Here is a 26,910-nt window from a genome sequence, read left to right as displayed (position 1 = left end):
TGCTTCAAGACTGATTGGTAGTAAGGCTGCTTTCAGTTGTCCTCACATAGGGTGACCAGATCAGCAGTCCAAAATATTGGGGAGGGGGGGAGAAGGAAAAAAAGGTGGGGCGGAGCAAAAAAAGGTGGGGGCAGAGTAAAAAAAAAAAAAAAAAAAGGGCGTTTAAAAGGGGCCGGGGGCATTAGCAGGCCCCGGCCCCGCGCGCTGCCCTCCCCACGGAGCCTCCTGCCCCCCGGCCTGCCATGGGCATATGCGGCACGCGGTGGATCTGGGCGGGGGCAGCGCGCAGCGGGCAGGAGCCGGGTGGGTGGCAGGGGCCGAATCCCCGCAGCTGCCAGGGAGCCCCGCGCCTCTCCCACCCACTCGCGGCTGCCGCTCCTTCCCGGCAGGATGCACCTCCTGCCGCCCCGGCTACATGCGGCACACGTCCCCCGCGCCTACTCTCCCTCCCGCCAGGAAGGAGCAGCTGGACGCATGCCGCATGTGGCCGGAGTAGGTTGGGGGGCGCGTCCTGCCGGGAAGGAGCCGCAGCTGCGAGCGGGAGGGAGAGGCGCGGGGCTCCCTGGCAGCAGCAGGGATTTGGCCCACACCGCCCAACCGGCCCCTGCTCGCTCCACACTGCCCCCGCCCGGACCCACCGTGCTACCCCGCGGGCTGCAAAGCTGGAGCAGCCTCCAGGCTGTGCTCCTGGCCCCGGGTGCAGCGGCCCGGGCAGGAGCCCTCTGTCGCGGTGGGGGGCTCAAAACTGAGCCCCCCCATCTCCCTCCCTTGCCAGCCCCCCTTTGCCCACTGGGTGCCCGGGTACTGGAGCTGACTCACCAGCTCCAGGATCCAGGCACCGCCGCCACCCCCTCCCTCCCAGGCTTGCGCCGCCATGCTGCAAGCCTGGGAGGGAGGAAGAATGCTGTGTGGTTGGGGAAGAGGCGGGGCCAGGGCGGGGATTTGGGGAGGGAGCCAATGGGGGAAGGGGGCGAAGCCGGGCGGAGCGCAACATCTTTTTTGTCCAGTGTCCCGACCAAACATCGGTCCGGACGCGGGATAGAGAAGCAAAAATCAGGATGTCTGGTCACCCTATCCTCACATGGGCACCCCTTCTTGGTCAACCCCATGAAGAAGGCAGTAAATTCACTGAACATGCTCAGTGTAACCTTCCTGACAGCTTCATTATGGGCCACCTTCCTATTATGCAAAAAGAATGAGGAGTACTTGTGGCACCTTAGAGACTAACAAATGTATTTGAGCATAAGCTTTCGTGGGCTAAAACCCACTTCATCGGATGCATGCAGTGGAAGATACAGTAGGAAAATATATAAACACAGGGAACATGAAAAAATGGGTGTTGTCATACCAACTGTAAGGAGGGTAATTAATTAAGGTGAGCTATTAGGGGAGCTATTATCAGCAGAAGAAAAAAAAAAATTTCTGATGATAATCAGGATATCCCATTCCAACCATTCTGCAGAATTGGAATTAATTTGCAAACTAGACACCATTAAATTAGGCTTGAATAAAGACTGCGAGTGGATGGGTCATTACACAAAGTAAAACTGTTTTCCCATGCTAATCTTTCCCCCCTACTGTTACTCACACCTTCTTGTCAATGGTTGGAAATGGGCCGTCCTAATGATCACTCTTAGTTATTTACCTGGTAGGGAATGAAGGATCATAGACAAAACTGAGCAGCTCCTGAGGGTATCCAATGGAAACCAATCTTTCTACGGTCAGGTCAAATCCAAGAGATTCATATTCAGGGGACTTATACACTGTACCAAGATAAGATTCCAGTTAGAAAATACAAAAATAGCTCATGGTTAAACAAGGCAGTTAAAAATAATTTTTCCATTCTCCCTCCTCCCTCTTCCACACTACAACACTCAGTTCCGTCATTATTTTCCTTCTCTATTTCAGGTTCACTTGCTCCGCTGCTTACATGATCATGGAATTAGATCATGCTAGAGGCTTTTTGCAGAATGAAAGTGCAGTTCATATTTCAGCAGCAGAAGGCACCAGATGAAATATAAAAGTCAGTCCATCAGAGCTCTTTGCCTCAGAGGAAATATATTCCAAACAGCAGCTCCCTCTCCTCCCCCACCTTCTCTACACACGTCTTAGAGGCAGAGAATCTGAACTTCTTTACTGCTGTTACAACTGTTACTCTGGACCCAATTCCACAGCCTAATATTAGTGTCAGGAATTCAGCTAGGAGGTGTTTATAAGTGCTGTGGGCTATGATAGCTTCCACAGAAGATACAGTAATCAGGTCAGCATATAATTTGTTAATAAAACTATATGGTACCGTAGAAACCTGTCAGATGTTACCTTCTTGCATCAAAATGTTATTCTTTTAAACCAGTTTATTATTTTAATATTTCATTTATAAAATATACCTTCGCTCAATGCAGGGAAAATGTACTTATTTAACAATTTCATTCAATGATTGTTTGATGGCTTCACTGTATTTCTGTGGACAGTATGTTGAGGTTTGCTGCATGGAAACTGTCACTCTCACAGAATCTGGCCCCAGGATGCACTGAGGTCAAATAATTCCCATCACAGTTGAGATATATATTTAAGTGGGCCCCACTGTACTAATGATTTGGAGGCTGCAGATGTTTGTGTCATACACATGTGCTATTTGCATGATAAGCTCTTCAGAACACAGACATGCTTTTCTGTGAGGTGCCAAGCACCTCTGCGGGAGTTATAAAAAAATGCTAAAAATAATAAATATATCTACAGTCCCCAAAGAATTAGTACAGGTAAGGAAACATGCTGTGGAAAAGAGAGACCAAGTCAGAGAGGAGAAAACTTATATGTGAAACTACTGAAAAAAGGTGGAAAAGGAGGAAGATCATGAAGGAAAATCAGATGTCAGACAGGGACAGATTATAGATTATGGTGACTGTCACGAGGAATCACATATGTAGAACTGAGCAAAGTGATTTTTGGTTTCCAGGAAAAAAAAACGGTCAGTTTTTAACCAAAACGAATTTTTTTTTCTCGACTAAATGAAAAACCAAAATTTTTTTGTTCTGGTCAAATTAAATACTAATTCAAACTGACATTTTCAAAATAAAATATGGAGTGGATCTGACATTTTCAAAATGATTTATGATATTTCCAAAATTTCTGTTTTCAGGTTTTACTTGGCCAAAACTATTGCCAAATTCGACCCAAATTCGCAAATAGTTTCAGCTCCCCCCGAAAACTGCATTTGTCAGTGAATTTACTATTTGCCAAAAAGATTTGCCCAGCTCTACAGTAACATATGTCGTCCCAGGTATTATCTGGCTGACAGAAATCTAAGGGTTCATTATTATTTTTAACAAAGGCCTATTATCACTTCGAAAAGCAACAATTAATAGTAAGCTTGAACACACTTATAATACTAACTTACTTAGTAGTAAAGGATACCTACAAGTAATAATGTAGTTAACAAAATCTTCAAGCTTTTATTACACTAATGGTAAACATATAAAAAAGTTATATGACATTTGCTGCCTGGGGCCTTCTCAGTGCAATAGGAACAGAGAGGCTGATTATGTTGTGGGTGAGAATGAGGGGCAGAAATGACTAATATAACTAAGTGAGGTTCTTACGCACGAAAGTTTATGCTCCCAATACTTCTGTTAGTCTTAAAGGTGCCACAGGACCCTCTGTTGCTAATATAACTAAGAGAGCACAGGATTGTGCAGGAAATCCTGGGGCGTGATCTAGAGTGCTAGTGAGCAAAAGGAGGTCAGAACAGAAAGAGCACAGTGAAAATCATGAAAGATCAGAGTCTAGAAAAATGAATTCCCTTGTTGAAGGGCTGCTAAAGGCAAATTACTGAAGGAAACAGTAAGAAATATACCTTCATGTATTGTAGATGGGTAAGACAGATGCCCAGAGTTCCCCATTTATTAAGGCAGCATGGGACAAGGACATGCTGAGTTAGTCACAGGGGCAGTACTTGAGGGGGCTTGTGGGGGCTATAGGCATCCCAAAATTTGCCTTAGCCCCCACCCAGTAGCCACCTCTCCCAGCTTCTGGTTGTGGCGGTTCCTTCAGAGTTGGGCACCCGGCCAGGAGCCGCTGCTCTCCGGCCGCCCAGCTTTGAAGGCACAGCGGAAAGAGCTGTGGCTGCTGGCCAGGCTTCCAACAGCAGACACACTCACTTCTCCTTCCCCAGATTCACTCGCTCTCACTTCCCCCTGCTGTTCACCCCAGCCTGCAAGCAGCAGCGGCCAGGGGAAACGGACTGGTACCTGAAGACCTCACACACACCTGATCTGCAGAGAGGAGGCTTTAGCCGCTGGGCTAGACTGGAGGAAAATCATCATCATCTTCCATTCAGTCCCTTTGCGCTCAGGGATCCCCTGACAGATTTGCAGCCCTGGCTGCGCTGCAGAGATTTGCACAGTCAACTCCTCTGCTGATGCTAGCCTTGGCCAGAGACGTGACACAGCTCCTCAGCAGCCGGCAGTCCAGAGGCTGCAAGCCCCATGTTTACTCTTAAGTCTCCCCTTTTTTGGGAAGCTGGCGGGACGCTGGGGGAGCTTGCCTGATGCTAGAGGTGGCCGTGCCTGAGTAGGTCTCCACTGAGCTGGGGTGGGGGGCAGGGAGCCTGTTTGCTGGTGTCTCTGGCTCAGGCGTGGGAGCTGCTGTGGCGCTGAACAAGCGTCAGGCTCCTGAATACTCGGCTCAAAGAGACAGCGTGCAGACACACTCACTCGGGAACGTGCAGTCTCCCACACACACTCCCAACACACACGTACAGTCTCCCACTCACTCCCCGCAACTCATGTGCACAGTCTCCCTCACATGCTACCCACAACACACACATTCCCCCCAACACACACACCCGCAGTCTCTCTCACACGCCACTCCAACAAATGCACACTCTCCCAACACACACCCAGTCTCCCACGCACACTACCCCAACACACACACACAGAGTAAAATTATAATGTGGTATGAAACTTGGTTGGGGAAGCACCTCCCTAAATGGCACCCCTGAAGTAGGGGCAGGGTGGTTGCTGACTGGTGGTGAGGCTTGGCAGAGCATGGTCCGGCTGCAGCCAGCCAGCCCTGGGGAGCAAGCTCAGGTCTGTGATGTCCAGGGCCTTCCTCCCTGCCTGGTTCGCATCCCCAGCGTGCAGCTCCCTGCCACAGTGCCTGCTGCAGCGGCATATGCAGGACAGAGCGGTGTGTGGGTAACACTTCCTACAGCACCTGTGCTCAGTTAACCCTCTCTAGCACTGAGGCCCCCTGCTCCAGACTGACCACAGTATCAGTTGCTGTATTACGGCTCTGAGTCTCCAAATCTTCCAAATGTCCTACTTTGCTCACTTCACAGGCTAGACGAAGTTTAAAACCGACGTGTTTGTATATATTTTTATTCCTCTTTTGAGGATAATATAGATAAATCACACATTTAAGTGACAGAGGGTCCTGTGGCACCTTTAAGACTAACAGAAGTACTGGGAGCATAAGCTTTCGTGGGTAAGAACCTCACTTCTTCAGATGCAAGTAATGGAAATTCTTAGTTAGTCTTAAAAGGTGCCACAGGACCCTCTGTTGCTTTTTACAGATTCAGACTAACACGGCTACCCCTCTGATACTTGACATTTAAGTGCATATGGTTAAAAAAGAAATGTGTGCGCCCACAAGATGTATAGCGCAGCCTCCCCCCATTTTCTGTCTAGCCCACCCTCGCCCCTCCCTGTCCCCACCCCCACCTGGAAGAAGCTGGAGCCCTCCTAGTTCTTCACACAGACCATATAAATTTTTTTTAACCTGCTGTGCAATTTCTCCTTGGTAATCTGGCCAAATTCCCAAGGGAACTGTGATTTCTCTATACAGAACGTCACTATTCCCTTCTTCTAAAAACCCTGTTGCATTATGTTGCTGCTATGGGAACAGTTTGTCGAAAGCTTGTCTCTCTTGGTCCAATAAAAGATATCACCTCACCAACTTTGTGTCTCTAATATCCTGGGACCGATACAGCTAGAATAGCACTTCAGACACGAGCAGTTGTCATTTCTGGAGCCCAGAGACAGCTGTAGTGACCCCTACATACACATGTACAATCTGAAGAGTACTTTGGGATCCCTTTTAGATAAATAGAAAAGATTTACGATCAATCCCAGTGATACACCACGAGGAAAGCGTGGCTGCAGCTAATACAATGCTGTCTTTCAAATAACACCCTTATTTCTCTAACAATCTTTCAGGGGAAAGGGTAGTGGATTCATATTTTCTATGTGCATCATGCAACCCATAAAATACCCTTATTCCATTTTTTTATGCACTGCACTCCCCTCTCCAATCTACATCCATCACTAAGACCTCCCTTCTAGCCTAGGAAAGCAGCTGAAAAGTCAGAAAGAAAGGTTGTGGCAAAGGACTATATGGTATTCCCAGGCCATGCCAATACAAGGAATCAAATCCTGATCTCTGATTAGGTGGCACGACCACAAGGCTGTCCCTGAACATTTTTAAAATTCACATTCTCACCTATAAACTTTGGATTTTGCTTGCCTCCTTGACCCAGCCTTGTTTAAAATGTAAGCCACTAGCTCATTCAAAGATTCTGTTTGGATGTCATCACTAAAGACACCTGGAAAATAAGAGTCTTCTTCCTAGTGTAAGAAATCAACAGACACACTGGAAATCAGACTCTTGGAGGATGGAAATGGACTATAAATAGTGTTCTCCAGTTACTGTGTCGTTATCCAAGATATACTTTTCTTTAATTAGACAACTGGGAATGGATTCAGAGTTCACCACGCCCACACCTCATTTTGACAACACGCTACACCACGGTACGGAGTGTATTAATCAGTATGAGCTACAAGCTACTGACATTTTCGCACAAGCTGTGCAAATGCTCATTTCAGTAACATGAGCTTCAGGCAAGTGATCCACCTACTTGAGATAAACAGTGTGAACAGGATTGTGATGCTGCAACTGCAGTGTCACAACACAGGAAAACACCCACATTATATAATCTCTGTCTACATACATATGTGACAAACTGGGAATTTTCTGTAATATTTTAATGAAACCGCTGCGTGCCTCAGTTTCCCTCTGCACTTCATATTGTTACCCAGTGGAGGGAAAAGTGTTAAGTCTGCTCATGGAGGCAGGACAGGACATGAGGTTCGGGTGTCACCTTGCTGTCTGGGCCACAGCGAATAGGATCATTAAGGAACTGGCTCAAACCCGCCGAAAGTGACCCCACATAAGTGCAGAATCCAAAGAAAGCCCAATGACCAGAACGTTGACACACAATGACCAAGAGGAAGGAGCCCCCACCTCCTCTCACCCCAGCAGGGAAGCTAAGCAGAGACCCCAGCTCGAGAACAAAGGGCTGAGACATGATCAGCAGAGGATAAAGTGTGGGATACTGGAGGAAGCTGGCTGCTCTCTCCTGGGACTGACAGAGAGCCTAAAATGGAATCCACTACAGCTTGGCTGGTGGTTTGCTCTGACTTGACCAGAATGGGCTATGCTTTAACTTTGATTTCTCTATGCTAACCTAAGGACTTCCAATGCTGTGTTCCAGTTGACTAATAAATCCTACTCTGTTCTGAAAAGTGTGTTTGGTGTCACTGCAAATACTTGCTCAGTTGCGTTAATCCCTGCAGGGTGGATAAGTCTCTAACTAGGAGTCTGTCTCAATGGGACTAGCTGGGCAGAGCTCACGGTGTGAAGCCAGGAGTGCTGGAGCCCAGAGGTTCAGCCTAGGAGGCGGTGAAGCTGGGAGGTCTACCCTTAAGCTAAAAAATGGGCCTCCTTGAGGCTTGCCACACTCCAGGGGTTCCTCCAAGAGGCTGTTTAAAAGCTAGGGCATAGTACTGATTCTATAGAAACGTGGCAATATATTAGTGTACTCAGGGCTGGTGTGTTTTTATATCTTGTTCTGCTCAGTCATCTGTGCAAGAATTTAGCAGTAAGGAGAGATCTACAGCTGAATGACTAAAAAAGAAAAAAGTAATTAAATACTTTCCTGGAAACCCCCCAAAGCCCTAGCCACGGTGACCACAGCTATAGACTTTGTGTAGGATACTGTGGATGTCAAAGATTTAGATGCTTGCCATGCAAAATCCGTTGTATTGTGAGCTCCCACACAGTTGACAGTGCCCCTGCCTCAAAGCACCCACAAGTGTTTGACAGGTGAAATATGCACAGCCACAAAAACACAACCATTCAATCTTCAGTATGTTTTTGTTGGTCTCTTAGCCCTACTTATAACATAGTTACAACAAATATAAGCACATATTACAACTTTTTCTATTTTTTTTTTTTTTTAGTTGACCCCCATCCCTCCACAAACATGTCAGTCCCAAATGACAAAAGGACAAGTTATTTTGAAGGTCTGTGTTCTGCAACAGACAAATGCTTCAGCAGCTCAGGGCAGTCAGTACATAGTGTTCTGGGGTTATGTAACTACGGATTGCGAAAGAACAACCAGAGCTTTGAAAACAGAAGCGAGCTGACAGCACTTACAGCTTCCCCTTAACATCATAATTTGCCCATCAAATTACATTGTGGAGAGTTAAAAAGCAGTACCACAGAAGTGAATGTTGCAGGCTCTAAGTCCGTGATGACTTCCACGGTATGTGTTAGAATGTGTTGGAATGAGCAGGAGTTGTACAGTAAGGTATGGAATTCTCATGCACTTTATTGTGGATTTTGGGTGGTTGGGGTATTTTGGGTTTTTTTTACCTTTGCTGCCAAGACACATACGGTAGCAATTTTATAGCCTTCCTGAAAAAGAAAAAAAAAATCTCTACAGAGGCTCCAGCTTGTGCAAAATGCTGCTGCCAGGATTGTAACTCACATGAGGCAGATGCAGATGCAGAGTGTCACTCCAGTCTTGAAGGAGTTACACTGGGCTCCCCTGTTAAAAAAAAAAAATCAAACTGTTTTTAAAACCGCGACAGCGCCGCACCATTTGGGACTTGCGTGTTTGCTGGAGCTGCTGCCGCCGAAGAGCTCGAAAGGTAGTCTGCTGGCTATTCCACAATACTGCTCAAAACTGATTTACAGAGGAGGCACGGTTAGTAGTTGTACATTCTACAGGCAAAATTCTGGCCTTAACTTCCCAAACCAGTCTCAGATCAATTCAGCAATATTTTGTTGGCATGACAAGCTACCCAAGTGTTGCCAAAGTGTTTGAGAGACAGATCCCTCAAGTTTCTATCAGAAGTAAGTATAATCTACTCAGGAACAGCCTTCATAATGTGTTTAGGGTTCTGTCATTAGTGACCATACCTGATCCGGTGGCAGGTTACTATGTAGCCTAATGCCATCTCTTTCCTTTCAAGATATTCCATTCCCTTCACACCCACCACACATCTACATGTCATCAGGGAAGAATATATGTCAAGAGCCACTGTGTGGATCTGAGAACAGAATTTTGCCCTAAATCTGGAATCTCCTCCCATCAAGAACCTAAAATACAGAGTCAGTCTGACTCCTGTACATCAAAGCTTAAATCTTATTCTTTACACCTAGACTTATCTAGCAAGTTTGGGCTTTTCTGTGCAAAGCTTTTTGTTCATGAAAGGTGCCATGCAACCTTACATGGCATTGTCCAGTACTGGTTAACAAGCACAGATGGTAAAGAGAATGAGAACTATTCTGCAACTTATAAATATGCACAAAAGAATGAGAAACAACTTTTAAAGAAATTCAAACTAAACACTAAGCTGAATGCTTTTGAATAGGTTTCAAAGAGGGCCTGACAGAGCAGTAAAGTACATACCATTACCAATAATGCTTTTTTAAAATAATCTTTAAATAACCATTTTGCGTGGTTAAGAAAGTTTGGGGTGTGACTGGATTTGGTTTGGGGGAGGAGGAGAAAGCTCTTCAAGACCTGCACATTTCCTTCTTTATTCCCCCTGTTGCACTCTCAGAGGTTCCATGTTGAGACCAAGGTATTCTTTCATTGAAGGTGTGACATGGCTTCTGCCAGAGTCTGTCAACACTCCTCATGGGTTGGTCAGAGAAGATCATGTGAGAACAGGGAAAAAATGCTTTCTCCCTTGCCTGTGCATAACCTCCACGTTTTGTGCCACTCCATGTGTGCCATATTCTGATAATTATTTACTGAATTAATTTGCATACTTGTAAACAATGTGTGTATAACCATAAAGTTCTGTTTTAAAACGATTCTGTGGGTATAGTACTGGTGAAAGGTGTTGTACTAACAGCAGTGACGACAAGTCCTTGATTTCCCATACAGGGTTCTCTGGAGCAGTGGGAACAGCTGCAAGGAAGAAGGTCCTTATTCCTCACACCCTCAGAATAGGAGTGTATGGCTTATGGGCAGCCAAAGGCATCTCTGAGTGAACTCAGGAGTAAGCGTGGGAGCCTGAGGATAGTGCAATTGCTGAACCGCTATGAAGAAAAGAGCCTGGGGCTACTGGAGTGAATGATGAGGCGCGGTTACTATGTTGTGGCATTAAACTTTGTTCACTCGTCCCCAGTGCTCCATGCTGGCAGGGAAGTCGAGAGCGGCCGGGGAAGAGGCAGAGAGGTCCCAGGCTGCTTACTCAGCGGGTGCCACAGCAGCCCACACCAGGAGTATCACCTGCAGCTCAAGCACTCCTGCTTCCTAGAACTCAGCTGAATGCATGACATTCAATTCAGGCTGTGGGAGTGTGAGAAAGGGTGCCGGTTCTGCGTGTGAGACAAGTTTTCTAAACATGCTTGGCCCAGGTGTACCTCCTGCTGAAGTCAATGGGGCTAGAGGGCAGAATTGGCCTTCTGACTGCAGATATGCTTGAAATATGTAGCCCAACAGGCCGAGACTCTGCAACAGGTGACTGTGGAAGGGAGAAGAGCTCTTGTGTGGAAGCATTAATGCAAGGATCTGGGCTTTAACTTGAATAAATCACTAAAATATCAGCTGAAGAGAAACCAGCAGCAAATAAAATAAAACAACAACAACAATAATAATAAATTAAAAATGAGCAGAGGAAATGGCTTGTGTGTTTGCAAGTGCGGAGCTTCACTGAAGAATATCAATATAAACTCACTTGCAGCCTAATCCATATTTAGGCACCTAAAAATGGGCCTGATTTTCAGTGGGGCTGAGCACCCAAAAATCCTGCTGACGCAGTGGACGCTCAGAACCTTTGAAAATCAGGCTGCTCTCATTTAAGGCCACAATTCAGCAAAGCACTTACCCATGTGTTTATGTACATACCTATTCAGCAAAGCAGAATATCTGAACCTGCTTAACTCTAAGCACATGCTTCAAACTAATTTATTAAAATCTAATTTATTAAAATTAGGCACATGTTTAAGGACCCTACTGAATCAGGGCCTAAATGATTTGTCCAAGGTCACACAGGCAGTCTGAGGAAAAGCCAGGGGTAGAACCCTGTTCTCTTGACTCTTAGTTTTCCATCTTAACTACAAGACCATAATAATCCTTATTTTATTACTCACATGAAGCTGTACAGAGCAGGATCTCTGATATTTCAGCCTACATCAAATCTAGTTCTCAGAGTCCTAAACATCTTCAAATGAGTAATGAAATCATGTTTTGTTTTGTTTTTTTCTTTAACTCCCTGTATTTTCATTCCCAAATGAGAAGAAACTGCAGCGTTATTTATCATCATTGTCTTTCTTTAACAGGGAGGAAACCTTTTCGCACACTGCAGTCAGTCAATAAGTGACAATTATACTGTTAAGTATAATTCACTTTACTGCTTACTATGTACCTTTATTTTCCTCTAGGGAGTATACATTTTTATCCATTAGCAAACAGGCCTTCCGCTGAATCTAATACCCACATACACGCCTCTTTGCTATGCAAGAACAGGCAAATCTTGTATCAACCCTTCCTATTCATTAAGAAGCAATGTGGTATCATATACACAGCAGGGCTTTGTATTATTCCATGTCTATTTTGTTTGAGTGCTGTGCATTTCTACTTAACAAAACCCCAACAAAACAATGCTCTTGCAAAGTGTTATTGTCCCGACACACCTTCCCCAATTATTTCAGGGAAATTCTATGGCCTGTGATATACAGGTTAGTCAGACTATAAGATCACAATGGCCCCTTCCGGCCTCTGAATCAATGAATTTATTAAAGTAATCTTGGTAATGGTCCTATCAAAGGACCTAATGTCACTGAGTTTTGTTTGCTTTAGGCCTGATAAAGGTTTGGGCTTCCTGGCTATGTCTCGCAGAGTCAGAACTTGGTAACAGACTCAGCACTTTAAGGTGGAACGATTTCTTCTCCTGAATAAAAATGCCAGGCTTGAGCTTATACCAGTAATAATAAAGTCTAACTATGTACAGATTTCCATATGGGCAAAAGCCACTTCTTAGTGGCTGCTACTCTGTGGCACCTCTGCATTTCTAGTGAATCTTCCTTTTAACTGGTCATTTTAACAGTCTGAGGAGCATTTCTTAGAACTGGAATAATTTTTATCACTTTCAAAGAGTCGAATGAATATTCACCTTGGCTTTTATGAGTGTTTGTGTTTATTCCAACATCATGGAAATGTTTTGTGTTTAACTGCAGACCTTGCTTACAAACCACCCTACCCAGCTGCAGCCTACTGAGAATCATACTCCCAAACTGGAAACCTCACAGCGTATCCATGGAAACAAACCACCCTACTAAAGTATGGGTTAGCTCTTCAATAAGGAATTAAGCAGGGGGAAGAAATGGTTGCACAGAAGGCTCATGTTCAAATGCAACTCAATAATATCCAAAAATAGCACGGAAAACAATTTAAGATGTAACTGTCTTCCAAATCCAATACCCTACGGTACCATTCACATGCATTAGCACCTGAACAGTTCCAATTTGTTATTTTCCCCACCGTTCCTCCGCCCCCTTGAGGCATTGCTCAATCTGTCTCTGGACACAGATTTTAAATTGGAAGGAAACAAATGTCTAGTTGGTAATGTACAGGAAAGTAAACTAGGAGTTCTAAGTTCTACGCCTGGCTCAGTCAGATTCATCATTTGATGTGGGGCAACGAACTTAGAGCTTGATTTTCACAACTGCATGTGCGCAAACACATGCCTTTGTGTGTGTACAATCAGCACAATTGCACATATAAATCAGAAGTTTGCACATGTTGATAAGCAGTTACATATATAACGAGTCAACTGTCTGCTAAAATAAGTGATTTACAAAGCATAATCAGGGAAATTGTGCGTGTACAGTTGTGAAAGTCAAGCCTTCAGTATACTTGCGCCTCAGGCTTCTCCATTTTACAAATGACAATACGCTCCCTACACCACAGTGTGTTTGAAGCATAATTAACGCTTGTAAAGTGCTTTAAGATCCCTGGATAAAAGGCTCTATTACAAGTGGAAAGTATTATCATCATAATTTCTACCAGTCCAGCAAGAATAAAATCCTAACTATTTGGATATTGAGAAGCTGCTGATCAACGTAGGTCTTCAGCTATATCGAGACTGTCAGAACAAAGACCAAAATACTGCAACTTTTTAACCACGTCTTATACTTAGTGAAGTGCTACCCTTTCAACAGCTTCAGTCTAACACTCTGATTCTTGAAGAAATGACACCTTGCAGATTAGCACTTCGTCAGTTGGTGATTTATTTGGACACCATGACAAGCAACATGTGCTCTTCCTATGCCCCATTCTCAGTGCCAACACATTACAATCCACCGCTTCAAAGCTCAGTGTGCAGTTTTACGCAACTTTAAGCAGTCAACTCTTAAAAGCAGCAATGGAAACAACACTGACAAAATGGCTATTGTAATGTTGCCTGTATTCAACCAACCAACCATCCCAAAGTAGACTAGAAACATCTGGGCTTTGAACTGCTTCTAGTTTTAAATCACTAATTGCTAAATTATTAAAAATAGCCTCAAAACCTGTGCCTGCCAAGCTGCACGTGCACCAGTGTGAATACACAAACAGGCAGCAGACGTGCAATTACCTGATTACATACACACAACAAATATTCATCTGATTTTGCAGATGCAATTTTGGGAGCACTTTTGCCAGATTAATTTCAAATGTATCAGTCAGTCTCCCTAGCAGCCCCCGTTTCTTTTCCAATATTAATAATTATAATTATATAATCTCTGAAAAAAATCCAGGTAGCACAACCCTGAAATGAAGTTGTATAAACCTGTAGAGAGCTGGGTACAAAAACCAATGGCCATTATTAAGAATAGGAACTGAACACCACCACCAAACAACTTCGCTATTTTCAATTGTTACATCATGATGAACTCAAGGGAAACCATCAACCTAAATATCACACTTTTGTCTGAATATTTTTACTTCTGATTGTTACACACACCACCTAAAATTACTACATTTGGAAGAGATTAGAGGAAAAAATGTGTCTGTAACTCTTTTGTTTAGTATGCGTACTCAGCAGCACACTGTAACTAGTCAGTTCACTGTCTTCCCTATGTAATAGCAACTCCATGCAGCTCTTGTCTATCACTTTTCCTCTGTAGATCTCAAAGCACTTTACCAAAGAAGCAAGTATCGTCAGTCCCATTTTATACATGGGGAAACTGCAGCACAGAGTGGTGGTGTGACTTGGCTACAGTTAAGCATTTAGGCCGGCGACAGAGCCAGGAATATAACATAGTGTCCTAAGTCCCAATCCAGTACCATAGACACTGGACCACACTGTATAATGAACCAGTTTCTTCATTTGTATGGGTCTTTGACATAGCCAGCATGGGAGAGAAAAACATTTAAAATATAAGATGTGATTGTAAAACCACAAAAAATTGAAGAGGAATCTGGGGCAGGTGTAGGACTTAAAATTACTTTAAATTCATTTTAAAATGAACAGATTTCAAATTGACTGAGGGCAGGATTTTCAAAAGTGCCTAAGTGACTTAGGAGCCAAAGTCCCATTAAGAGTCAACATTCTTGGGCTCTTACATTACTTAGGTGCTTTTGAAGGTTTTATCTGGTGTCCCTTACAAACAGATTGGGACCTTTTATGGTATACTGTTAGTGGAGTTTCTCTCTAGAAGTGGTTCCCTTGCACGTAAAAAATCTTTATTATGGGTATTTACATACCGTATATACTCATTCATAAGCCGAATTTTTTTTAGTAATAAAGGGTAGCACCAGAGAAGGGGGTCGGCTTATGAATAGGTATAGAGAGGGAGAGGTGGGACACAGCCCCTCCCCCCAACAGAGGGAGCAAGGACAGGCAGCACAGCCAGAAGGGAAGAGGCGGGGCCAGAGTCTCTCCACTTCTGGCCACGCTGCTCTCCCCCAGCCTCTGAAGCAGCTGCAGCTCCGGGGCTGGTAGGCTGCAGCCGTCACCCGGCCCCGCACCCCAGAGCACGCTGCGGCCGTGACACCTGGCCCCACCCCCCCAGAGCACACTACGGCCGTGACACCCGGCCCTGCCCCCCAGAGCACACTGCGGCCGTGACGCCCGGCCCTGCCCCCCAGAGCACACTGCGGCCGTGACGCCCGGCCCTGCCCCCCAGAGCACACTGCGGCCGTGACGCCCGGCCCAGCCCACTGAAACATGCTGCGGCCGCGCCGCCCGGCCTGCCGGAGCAGCTCCAGCCTGGCCAGAGACATCCTCCCCGCTCCCTCGGCAGCGCTGTGAAGCGCGAGTGTAGTCGCGCCGCCAGTGCTGCGAGAGCTCTCTCGCAGTGCTGCAAGTACTCCACCTCTCCGAGGGGAATAGCTTGCAGCGCTGCGAGCGAGCGTGCAGCGCTGCAGGCGCTGATTACACTGGCGCTTTACAGCGCTGCACTCGCTGTGCTCGGGGGGGGAGGGTGTTTTTCACACCCCTGAGCGCAGCAAGTGCAGCGCTGTGAATTGCCAGTGTAGCCAAGGCCTAGATCTGTAAGTTAAACAGTCCCGATGAAGGACTTCATTAATTTTAAATTCTTTGTTAATAAAGCTTAAGCCTAGGAAAGGGGTGAGTACTGACTCTACACATAATTGTGTTTTAGAGCAGGTTGGGAAAGGCAACTTCTCACAACAACCGAAGAAGTCTTTTCCATCTCTAACATCTGTGATGCTATGAGAATGGAAGTGTTGATATACCTAACAACTTACAGTGTGAGAACCTCTCTGTAACTACTCTGCAATATAACAAATCTTAGCATTTACTTTTAAGCTTGTAATGCTTCTGGGACACAATCTTAATTCCATCACGGTAGTACAGTATTAATTCTTTTCAGCATACTGCACAAATAATGATTTCAAAGTCTCATTTACCATTCATTTTCTCACTGAAACCGGTTTCACTATTGATGACGACTTTCTTATCAATTCCCACCCAATACAGAGGCAGAAGTGACTTAAGTACAGGGACAGTTTTCCCAAATGAAACCATCTTGGCTACTGTAAAATTTATCTCACAGGTATGATAAAACTTTCAGCAAGACTAACTATTGTAGAGAAAGGTTAACGACTGAGTAACTGGTCTTTACTAATTCCCTCTCCATCTGTCAGTGACTTGGTATGAAATTACAGTCTGTTTAAAACCTTACTTGTTTACCTAAAGTTCTATCAAGGGACACTTTTCTGTAACCTCATCATGCAATTTGCCCTGTTTAAGACCTAGGGATACCAAAGCCTCCTGGATTACTTGGATCTAGATCTGACAACATTGCTCAAATGTTTAGCTCACATTGAGAAGAAAACAGCCAAGAAAAGTTCTGCCTGTCTTAAATTTGATCTCTTTCTCACATTTCTAAGTGCCCTTCACTGTACTATTTAGGCTCATTTAAATGCCATGCTAATGAAAGTCTGTCAATCTATTTGCAGCTGCTCTTTCATAGGACAGGTCTGATTTTTAGAAGCCACGGTAGAGAAAGGGTTGTGCATCTTTGGCTTAGACCACCAACAGCATTTTCATTAATCACAGATAGAGATTGTTTTGACACTACTAAACAAACAGGAAGGAAGGCAGGAATAGAGTAACATTACTACTTATTAGTGTTCTTCTATTAGAGCTGGACTGGATAAGCAAAAATGAATCATTAAGATGGAAAAAAGAAACTAATTTACAAAACAAAAAGGTGCTACAAACATAAATCCTCAAATCTCCCTAATTTAAGGATTTAAACATAAAGATCTTGCAAAATTACTAGTTTTTGCACCAGGTGCTCTCATTGAATGGCTGCCCTTCAAGTCTATTTGGAGATACTAGATCCTGACGCTTGTGTAATGTTATCTCTTTGTTAGGAAGGAAGCAAATATAATAGTTTCTACTGCAGAATTCAGAAACAGGGCCCTAGGCTCCCTACTGAGATTCAGAAAGGTCAGAAGGAAAAACTAGTGATTTCTGTGGGGCTGATTACATAACTGATCACATGGACTTCTGTTAATCTTCTCTAGAAGTAACCACTGAAATTATCCATAGCTCATGCTTGGCCCAAATCCATCAAGGCTTCCAAAAACTGATACTTGATCCCCATGTTATACACACAAGCCACAATAAAAGACACACTATTGTCCCTGAAGCTTAGGAATTTATTCCAAACACTATCTCTCTATCCTGAATAAAGCCGCCTGCTGCATATTATAATGCAGTTCATCAATACAAGCAAAAACTAATGCAGTGAAAGGAAGTGTATATAAATAACCTGTAAAGTTAGAGTACTACACAGATAATGCGCTCCTGGATACTCCATGTCGCACACTTATGAACTTAGCAAGATTCTCTGAGTTTCCAGAAATGTGGGAACCCTCCATCTTAGCATGTGAGGGTACTACAGTGAGCCTCAGTGGGCAAGAAAGAGAGTATAAGTGCATCAACAGTTATTTTGTTTTGATTTACACTCCTGGCAGGCAAGTTAACTCTTGCCATAAACACAGCGACCACACATTTTTGAGAAGAGAAGGGGAAGCAAATATACAGTTCATGTACGATAGCACCATTTTTTTCTCTGTGGTGAAGGCTAAAATCATCAGGCATCTTGCCTGAAGGAAGGAAGATGTTATTGCTCATGCAGCCCCTTAGAGGACACACTGGGTGGAATCATATTTTAGTATAATGTGGCACGATGATACCATGACTATTGGTGACAAATATGTGTCAATCAAAGTCATCTCTCAAGTGTTGTTCCTGATAAGGCAATCTTCCTGGTTAGGGAACACATGCACTCTACATCTGTTAGTCTTAAAGGTGCCACAGGACTCTCTGTTGCTTTTTACATGCTCTCTGCAGTATAAGTATATTGCAACAGCTACTACAAATTGAAATGGAAGTGCTGTGTTCCCAGTAAAATGAGCTGTATCCCAATCATTAAACTGTACACTGTGCGTAGGTACATGTTCTTGACATTCATAGTTGGAGTAAAGGAGCTGGCCACAGACACGCTATTTTGAACTTGATGGCAAAGCTGTTTAAATAACTAAATTCAAGATGGGTTAAGCTCTCCTGACTTTTTTTGGTACTAAGAAGCATCTTGCCTAAAGCCCTCTTTCCTCACTTTGGTGGCACAGGCTCAAAGCCATTGCTGTTGGAGAAGGAAAGAAGAAAATGGTGTGTAGAGTTCTTTCTGCTGCTAATACTACCTCCTCCCCTTCACAAGATGGACAATTTGGAGGTGTTCTAAAAAAAGAATTCTGTTCTCTGGCTGAACAATCCTGAGTTCTCAGCTATCAAAGGCAATGATTGCCAACCATGAATGAATGTCACCAATTTACTTCTGACATCATGGTCCTCAAGGATACAGAATGGAAAAAGGATTCTGCAATCGGTACACCTTCCAAAATCAAGGTTTGAGCTTAAGTATAGGCTTTCAGTGCCTTAGTGTCATCTAACACACTGATGAGGGTGTTTGGGATTTTTGTAAGCAACTTTAATTATAAAAGGTAGCTTAACAAGGCCTGTGGTCTCTTCTGGAACTGCAAAGACAGAAGACTAGAGAGTGGCTGATGGACTACAAAGTGCCACACCCTTCTCCTTCACTTTGGTCAATTTCTTTCCCTTTACAGCTTTTGAAGATGCACCAATTGGGATTCTGGTCACGACCCAGCGTACTGGCAGGAAGATGTCATTTACTGATACTGAATCTCAACTAAAAACCAACTTTGTACATTCTTTCTCTCTAGACACAAAGCAGAAGCTGGTGATTGCTTCCAAGTCCATGTGAAGGGGCATGGATTTATGCAAGTGGCTAACTTTTCTTAGCCAGAATACATTAGCTCCTAGGCTATGCACAACAATATGTTAATATAACCCCCCGAAAAATACAACATCAGTTAACAACGAATGCATCATTTAAAGCTTCTGCTGCAAATAAATAACTAAGTCTACTTATGTGCCATAAGCTGAATAGTGGATTTCACTATTTATTGCAAGTTATAGTCAAATAATGTTTACCCATGTGGGGAACAAAGGATGATGCTGAAATACAAAAAGATGAATGGATGATATTAGTTTGTCTGCCTGAGTTAAGGAAAGAGGAAGAAAATATTACTTAGAAATTGCCATTCATAGCACTTTTCATCATCAAAGTGGTTTACAAACCTTAATCAGATTCTCACAACACCCATATAAGGGAGATCAGTAAGGATTATTATTCACTTTGTACAGTTGGAGAAAATGCAGCAGAGTGACTTGCCTAAAGCCACAGAGGGAGCCATGATCAGTGTCAAAGTTGAAACAAAAATGTCTCTGGCTCCCAGTCCTCTGCTCAGACCATACTTCTCTGTTTTCCATCACATCCATTCCAGCTGCACTAGACATAGCATGCTGAAAGTGTCCTTATATCCTGGTTTTGCTAGGCTACTCTCAGTTTTTCATATCATGTCCCAGAAAATTCTTTGAGGACATTTAAAATGTTCATATTTTTCATTTCATCAATCAAAACTTTTTTTTAAAATAACTACACGTTCATTCAAGTCATTCTGCTGTGCCAAGTAGAATTTGCTCTGCAGTTACCAGGAACAGCCCAGTGGAATGAATGTTCTGTGGGATAAACAGTGTTTAGAGTGATCAGTGGAAGGAGCATAGACACTATCAAAACTGTTCTTTTTGTTCACCATAAATGCTAATAACACTCATTCAGTGTTTCATACTAACCTCATTCAGAACATCTGAGTTGCTGGAAAAATCCTCCATGCTGAGAAATATCTATCTGTCCCTATTGAGACAAAATTGGCAAAAGTGGCACCCACAAACTTTTTGTAAAAAAACTGTACTTTTGTTTTTTGAATGACTATTTTGCAATTCTAAAAAACATTGCCACATTTTTTTATTTTGGAATTATGATCACCTTAAGCATGGGACACTCAAGGATTATGGCCAGACCCAACATAGATTATCCAGGAGCCTCTGGAGGCTTTCCTGACCTCAATTTGGCTGCTGGCCCTTGGCTTCTCTGATCCTCAGTGCTGTCCCTGAGGCTTTCCTTGCCACACTACTCATCTGCTGATACAGTAAAAAATGGTTATCAACCTGCTCTGTACCTAATGTTCTTTGAGATGTGTGGCACGTGTCCATTCCATTTCAGGTGTGTGTGTGCTCAGTGCACAGTTGCCAGATTTAACCTGAGCTATACTTGTAGGGGCGGCATATGCACACTCTCCTGTCTCACACCACAACACAAAGGTATAAAGGGCAGAGCCACTTTCATCCCCCATAAGTTCTTTCTTAATGGAAGACTCTGATAGAGAGGGGATGGAGAGTGGGTCATGAAATGGACAAGTGCAACACAACTCGAAGAACAACAGTTACAGAACAGGATAGTCACCATTTTTAATTCTTCAAATGATTGCACGTCTATTCCATTTCAGGTGACTCGCAAGCAGTTCAATCTGGAGGTCGGCGTCTACCTGAATAATGTCTGAAGGACCACACATCCAAATCTGGCATCATCTCTGGTTTGCCCAGAGATGGCATAATGGGAAGCAAACGTATACACTGAAGACCAAGTTGCCAATTTGCAAATGTCCAAAATAGTCAGCTGGGCCAGAAAAGCCACAGAGACTGCGTGAGATCTGGTCAAATGCACTAGCACTCTATTCAGTGGCATACATCAGCCCGGTTGTAGCACAAATTAACACAACAGGAGATCCACAAGGAGATCCTTTGAGGAGAGACTGGAAGAGACTCTGTCTGCAATCGCTACGAACAATGGAGAAGATGACCTAAATGGTTTAGTCCTGTCCAGGTGAAACGCTAAGGATTAGGAAAGAAAGTTGATCAATATAGTGCCTGATTGATGTGGACGTGAGATATCACCTTAGTGAGAAACTTTGGATGAGGGCGTGGGAATATCCTGTCCTTGCAAGAGACCATATACAGAGGTCCAGAAACTAGTGTTTGTAATTCGCCCACTCTCCTAGCTGAGGTAACTGCAACCAAAAAGTCTGTCTTTATGGAAAGATGGAGCAATAAACAGGTAGCCAATGGTTCAAGAGGAGGACCCACTAGCTTTGTTAACACCACATTTAAGTCCCAAGGGAGACCAGGGTCTTGTCCTTGGGGGTATAACTGGTCCAAATCCTTCAGAAATCTAACTGGCATAGGATTGGAGAAAAATGATTATCAATTGGCGGGTGGGAAAACGGAGATAGCTGTTAGATGGACCTTGATGGAACTAATGGTAAGACCTCGCTGTTTTGGGTATAACAAATAGTTCAATACACGATGGATTGGAGCGTGGATGGGGTGGAGGGGGGGGGGAGACGACACTTTTTTGCTGGGACAAAATGGAGACTCCCACTTTGCCTGGTATGTAAACCTAATAGAAGGCATTCTACTATTTACAAGTGCATCTGGAACCCCCTTTGAACAAACTTTATGAAGCCTTAGCCATGGAGCACCCAGGCAGTCAGGAGGAGAGCCTCAGGTTGGCGTCGGAGGGCGACCGTGGTTGGCGTCGGAGGGCGACCGTGGTCCTGAGAGATCAGGTCTGCATCCGATGGTAGTGGCAATGGAACTGTGTATGAGAGGGTCAGCAAAGTGGAAAACCAATGTTGCTGAGGCCATGCTGGAGCTATGAGTACGACTCACAGATCCTGTGCTGCAGCATAAGACTCCAGAGTAGATGGTACTAGGATAGTCTCCTGTACCGTTAACTAAATGGAGCCACTTCAGGGGCTGGTCTCAATGATGCCAGTGCTGATGCCAGAGTTGACGGTCCCTCCTGAGCAAATGATTGCCTCAGAAACCTCCTCAGCCCCCGGGGGAGGGATAGCTCAGTAGTTTGAGCATTGGCCTGCTAAACCCAGGGTTGTGAGTTCAATCCTTGAGGGGGCAACTTGGGGCAAAAATCTGTCTGGGGATTGGTCCTGCTTTGAGCAGGGGGTTGGACTAGATGACCTCCTGAGGTCCCTTCCAACCCTGATAGTCTATGATTCATGCACACTCTGGTATCCTTGTCCACATTCTTGCTGGATCTTGATCTATTGGAACTAATCCCTTAGATGCCATCTTTCAGTGCCTCTTCCTCTGTAGCGGGGAGGGTGACCAGCCCTGAGGATCAGTCAAAAACCAGAGGAGCACTTCTGATGGACATTGATGTGCTCAGTACCTTCTCTGAGTGGAAAGTCTCCAAGGGGAAATGCAGGACCATCTCCAGCAGAAGAAACTTAAGCCCAGCCTTCCTTTCTTGGTTCTTGGCTTAAAGTTATTGAAAATTTGACACCAATACCTGACATGAATCTCCCTGCGACACTTCAGGCAGCTGGAGTGCAGGTCACTCACTGACACTGGCTTCTTGCAGGAATGGCAGGGATTGAAACCCAGAGACCAAGGCATTCCCCATCACAAGTACCCAGCAACAGGAACTGAAGTGTTTAAAAACACTTTAAAATAAATTTATTTCTATAACTAACAAACAGTCTAAGGCATTAAAACTTCTGAAACAAGTACCAACTATCTACAAATATGGGGGGGAGGGGAGAGAAATATTTCAATAGCTAGATCACATGTTCCAGCCACCATCACAGGCAGTAAGAAGGAACTGAGGGAGGGCAAGGGTCGGCTCTGCCCTTCATACCTTCAAGCTATGGCGCAAGGCAGCAGAGGGGGCATGTGCCACCCTGACAGGTACCACTCAGGGAAAAATCTCCCACAGCTGTGCACTAGGCATGCTCACACCTGAAATGGAATGGACATGTGCAATCACTCGAATAACTAAATTACCAGACCTGACCCCCGCACTAACCCATTTATCAACCAACCTTGACATTTTAGCTTCCATTTCTCATCTTGAACAGGAGTATAGATAGCAATTATAAATTAAAATACCCAGTGTAGTAGAAAAACTATCATATACCTTATATCAATGACACTGATGTGGTAGGAAGGGAGGATAGAAATTTGTGCAGTGCCTATTATTACAATATATAGATTGCAATACAAACCTGGGAAATGAGCAATGAGCATTTTATCTTTATCTTGCATAACATGCAGAGAATATACTGTATATGTATTTAACAAACAGTTTTATTTCCCATCCTCCACCTTAACTTTCAGAGCATTCCTTGTACTTGGGCGATGGAGAAGTAAAACATGAAAAAAATGTTAAAAGCTAAAAGGTCATTTATAGCCGCTGCACAATGTACATCTGTACAGAGATGTACAAGTTCAACAGAAACAGAAAATATTCCCTATCCTTTGACCTTTATTACACAGGCTCAGCCAACTGAGGAGTGGGAGATAAGGAAGCTTAGTCACAATTGAATTAAGATCCCTTCGATGGTGGTTCTCACAGGCATAGTCTCCCGCCATGCTGGGTGAATGTACAGTCTTTTCATCCTCACAGCATAAAAATCAAAATCATCTTACCACTTACAGCCAGGTTCATATCATGGTGTAATTTTAAGCAAATAGGCAGCTAGGACAATGGCTCTCAACCTTTCCAGAATACTGTACACCTTTCAGGAGTCTGATTTGTCTTGCGTACCCCAAGTTTCACTTCACTTAAAAACTACTTGCTTACAAAATCAGACATAAAAATACAAAAGTGTCACAGCACACTGTTACTGAACAATTGCTTACTTTCTCATTTTTACCATATAATTATAAATCAATTTAAATATAAATATTGTACTTACATTTCAGTGTATAATATATAAAGCAGTATAAACAAGCCATGGTATGTATGAAATTTTAGTTTGTACCGACTTCGCTAGTGCTTTTTATGCAGCCTGTTGTAAAACTAGGAAAATATCTAGATGAGCTGATGTACCCCCATGGAAGACCTCTGCATACTCCCAGGGGTACGCGTCTCCCTGGTTGAGAACCACTGATCTAAGACACCAATTACATCCAGTGTAAGCTTTGCTCTTTCTGAGACCCCAGATCATTTGAAATTGCACTAGGGAAACATATTTTGGGACCAAATATGGTTTCAAGATCGTTAATGTAATTGAAACATCTAAAGTCAAAATCCTCTGAATAGGTGGCACTTCAGATTACTGAGCAAGCATCTCCTAGCTAGAGTGACAGCAACCAATTTCTATTTTTCTCTTAACAAGCGAGAGACAAAGCACTGATCAGAATCAGTTATAAAAATCAAGAAGGAACTCACCAGCAAGTGTGTAATCCATATCAAAACCAAAGCACTTTATCTTTTCCATTGCTAAACTTCTGTTCACAAAGACCCTGTAAAGAAGAGAGGAAATAAATCCATAGGGATAAGCATTTCTGGAATAAAATTATTTGGGAGTAAACTTATTTCTCTTATTATCAAGTGACGTGATCTAACATACCCAGACTATCCTAAATATGTAAAAATCAGAACTTACCTGAAAAATGAATGCACAGATCAGCTTTACCTGTCAGTATGCTTCCAACAAAGCCATGATTTTTCATGGTTATTCTCAAAATTAGTGTGTGTATAAACATACACACACCCTGGTACAAGTCCTGTAAAAATTCCTAAACACAGGAATGCAAGATCTCTTGAACCCAGGCTCACATACAAGAGGAAACTGGATGGGGAGGAATGATGAAGTTTGCCTGATTAAAATAAAATATGACAGAGAGGCAAGAAGAGAGGGAATGAGATTAGCAGTTTCCTGGATAAACATTTACTATTTGAGCCCTGTTTTGAATGAATCTGAAAACTCAAGGAAAATTTAAAATGATCTCTCACCAAAATCTGACCAATACTATTATTAATCACTTAATATAACACCACAAAACACACAGTAAAATACATTCCCACCCTGAAGAGCATAGGGGAAGTTTTTACATTATTTGTAACAGTGTTATTTTCCAGTTTTTATTGTCATCAAAATCTTGCTGCAGTGAGAATCTGTTCTATATATTGTTCTGATACTTTGATTTCAATGCACTGCATTCATTTAATCCAAAACAAACAACAAACGAAAAACAAACAAACCCAAGATAAAGAAATAGGTCAGAAAACAAAAGAAACTGCATTCTGCTTCAGCTATTACATTAACTAATCCAGTTAAATTTCCCACATAATTTCCACCGTGTAACTGATCTCTCGTTCCTCCTGATTTCTAGGCAGGGTTGGTCTCATCTGAGAACTAAAAATCAGAGTTACAAACAGCAAAGCCAAGGATTCCACTGTAGGGAGGAATCTCAGCTTGTCGTCAACAAGGCTGATGTTGGCCAGAAATTCCAAGTATTGCTAGAGATATCATGCCAAGAAAAAAAAACTTGCCTAGAAATGTTTGAGAAAGGGTAAGTAATAGTACCCAAGCATTCGGCTGCACTCTGGACCCAGTAAGGTTTTGTCTGGATACAAGCACACTGCCCTCAGCAGGATGCCAACATAATTAGCCTTCTCTGAGGCTAATTCAGAAACACTTCTTTGTGAAGGTAATGTAATGGGGAGAAGGATACCATAAACAATGACAACGGTAAGTGCAAAAACAAATAGACACCAATTCCATGAAGCTTCTAGTTTCAGAAAATCCTGAGATTCTTCTTTAGACTTATGGCAGCCTACATAACATGCCAGTTTAACTGTGTGTCAATCTACTGAAGCTAAAATTTAAACAGCAAAATGTCAAGCTCAAACCACCATCCTTCAATGCCAGCAGCCTTACCTCATCTCTCATAGATGTTCTTCTTGCAAAATGTGTAGCCGTCTGATTCATCTACTCATCTGAATCACATTACGCAAGTCCTTAAAGGCTTCTCTAGTACAAATGCAATTTTGCTTGAATCTGATTTTACTTTAGTTTAGAACATCATTATGTCTGAACCAAGCCCTAAGATACCGTATGTCTTCTTGAATAGTGCTAGGAAAAACACATCTGTGGCTAACTTAACTAGTTATTGGATATCATTGTTGTTCCACATAGATCCACTTGGAATAGAGTTTCTTTGGCACTAGTATACTTTATCCCTAACCTTCCATGCTCGCTCTGGGACTCACAGTTTCCTGGCAAACTGCCCACCTCTGACAATGAGGCATGTAATGGGACTGAGGAGTTAACAATGACAATCTTTGCTGACAGATGTATGTAATATCTAAACGATGATATATTCAGTAAAAAGCCTGTGAATAAGTATAGAAATCACTCTTGAAAATATCAGAGGAGATCCTAAACCACTCAAGCTTCACTCTTGAAATAAAGAAATCAGCTCTCTGGGCTGTGGTGAGACAAAGTGTCTGAATCAGCAGCATGGGTGTTTTTTAAAAAGAAGTTTAGATATCTCAGATTTAGAACAGGCCAATGCTAGACACTACATGAAGAAAGAAGCCTTTGTGTGAAGGAGATGCTACGTTCTATTGCTTCTGATACCAAGAAATGCTTCTAAATATCTAATTCAAGTACACTGGTAAGCAGAAAATATTTCTGATCGGAAGTTTGTTCAGTTTGCTTTCTAAACAAGGAGGAAGAGATGTGTAGAAGGGATAACACATTTCTGGGAAAACTTAGAAATAGTTTTTGCCACAGCGTGACTGGCCCTGCAAGAGCTGAATTGGGCCAGGTGGGCCCAATCAGCTAATTAGGCTTCAAAC

The 26,910-nt window shown here is 43.3% G+C and overlaps 1 protein-coding gene and 1 long non-coding RNA gene across 7 annotated transcripts in view; one reads left to right on the top strand and one right to left on the bottom strand.

Annotated features, from left to right (window-relative positions):
- NT5C2 (5'-nucleotidase, cytosolic II) overlaps positions 1 to 26,910 on the bottom strand; it is a 58,097-nt gene that overhangs the window by 18,519 nt on the left and 12,668 nt on the right. For 2 of the 6 annotated variants that reach the window (XM_034776255.1, XM_034776257.1), the window contains exons 2-3: positions 24,493 to 24,566; positions 1,646 to 1,763 (exon numbers count right to left, since the gene is read on the bottom strand). In XM_034776255.1, the coding sequence (XP_034632146.1) occupies positions 1,646 to 1,763; positions 24,493 to 24,566 (192 nt within the window). Of the gene's footprint in view, positions 1 to 1,645; positions 1,764 to 8,712; positions 8,755 to 8,827; positions 8,888 to 20,033; positions 20,095 to 24,492; positions 24,697 to 25,987; positions 26,008 to 26,910 lie in introns of those variants that run through there. The other 4 variants (XM_034776260.1, XM_034776259.1, XM_034776258.1 and 1 more) reach the window with 4 other exon arrangements.
- Positions 8,397 to 10,475, top strand: LOC117880253. The gene is made up of 2 exons (XR_004646502.1): positions 8,397 to 8,647; positions 10,238 to 10,475. It is a non-coding gene; the product is annotated as an uncharacterized LOC117880253 (long non-coding RNA).

Source organism: Trachemys scripta, chromosome 7 (assembly GCF_013100865.1).
Source record: "Trachemys scripta elegans isolate TJP31775 chromosome 7, CAS_Tse_1.0, whole genome shotgun sequence".
NCBI classification, from domain to species: Eukaryota; Metazoa; Chordata; order Testudines; family Emydidae; genus Trachemys; species Trachemys scripta.
This window is presented reverse-complemented; position numbering and strand designations above follow the sequence as displayed.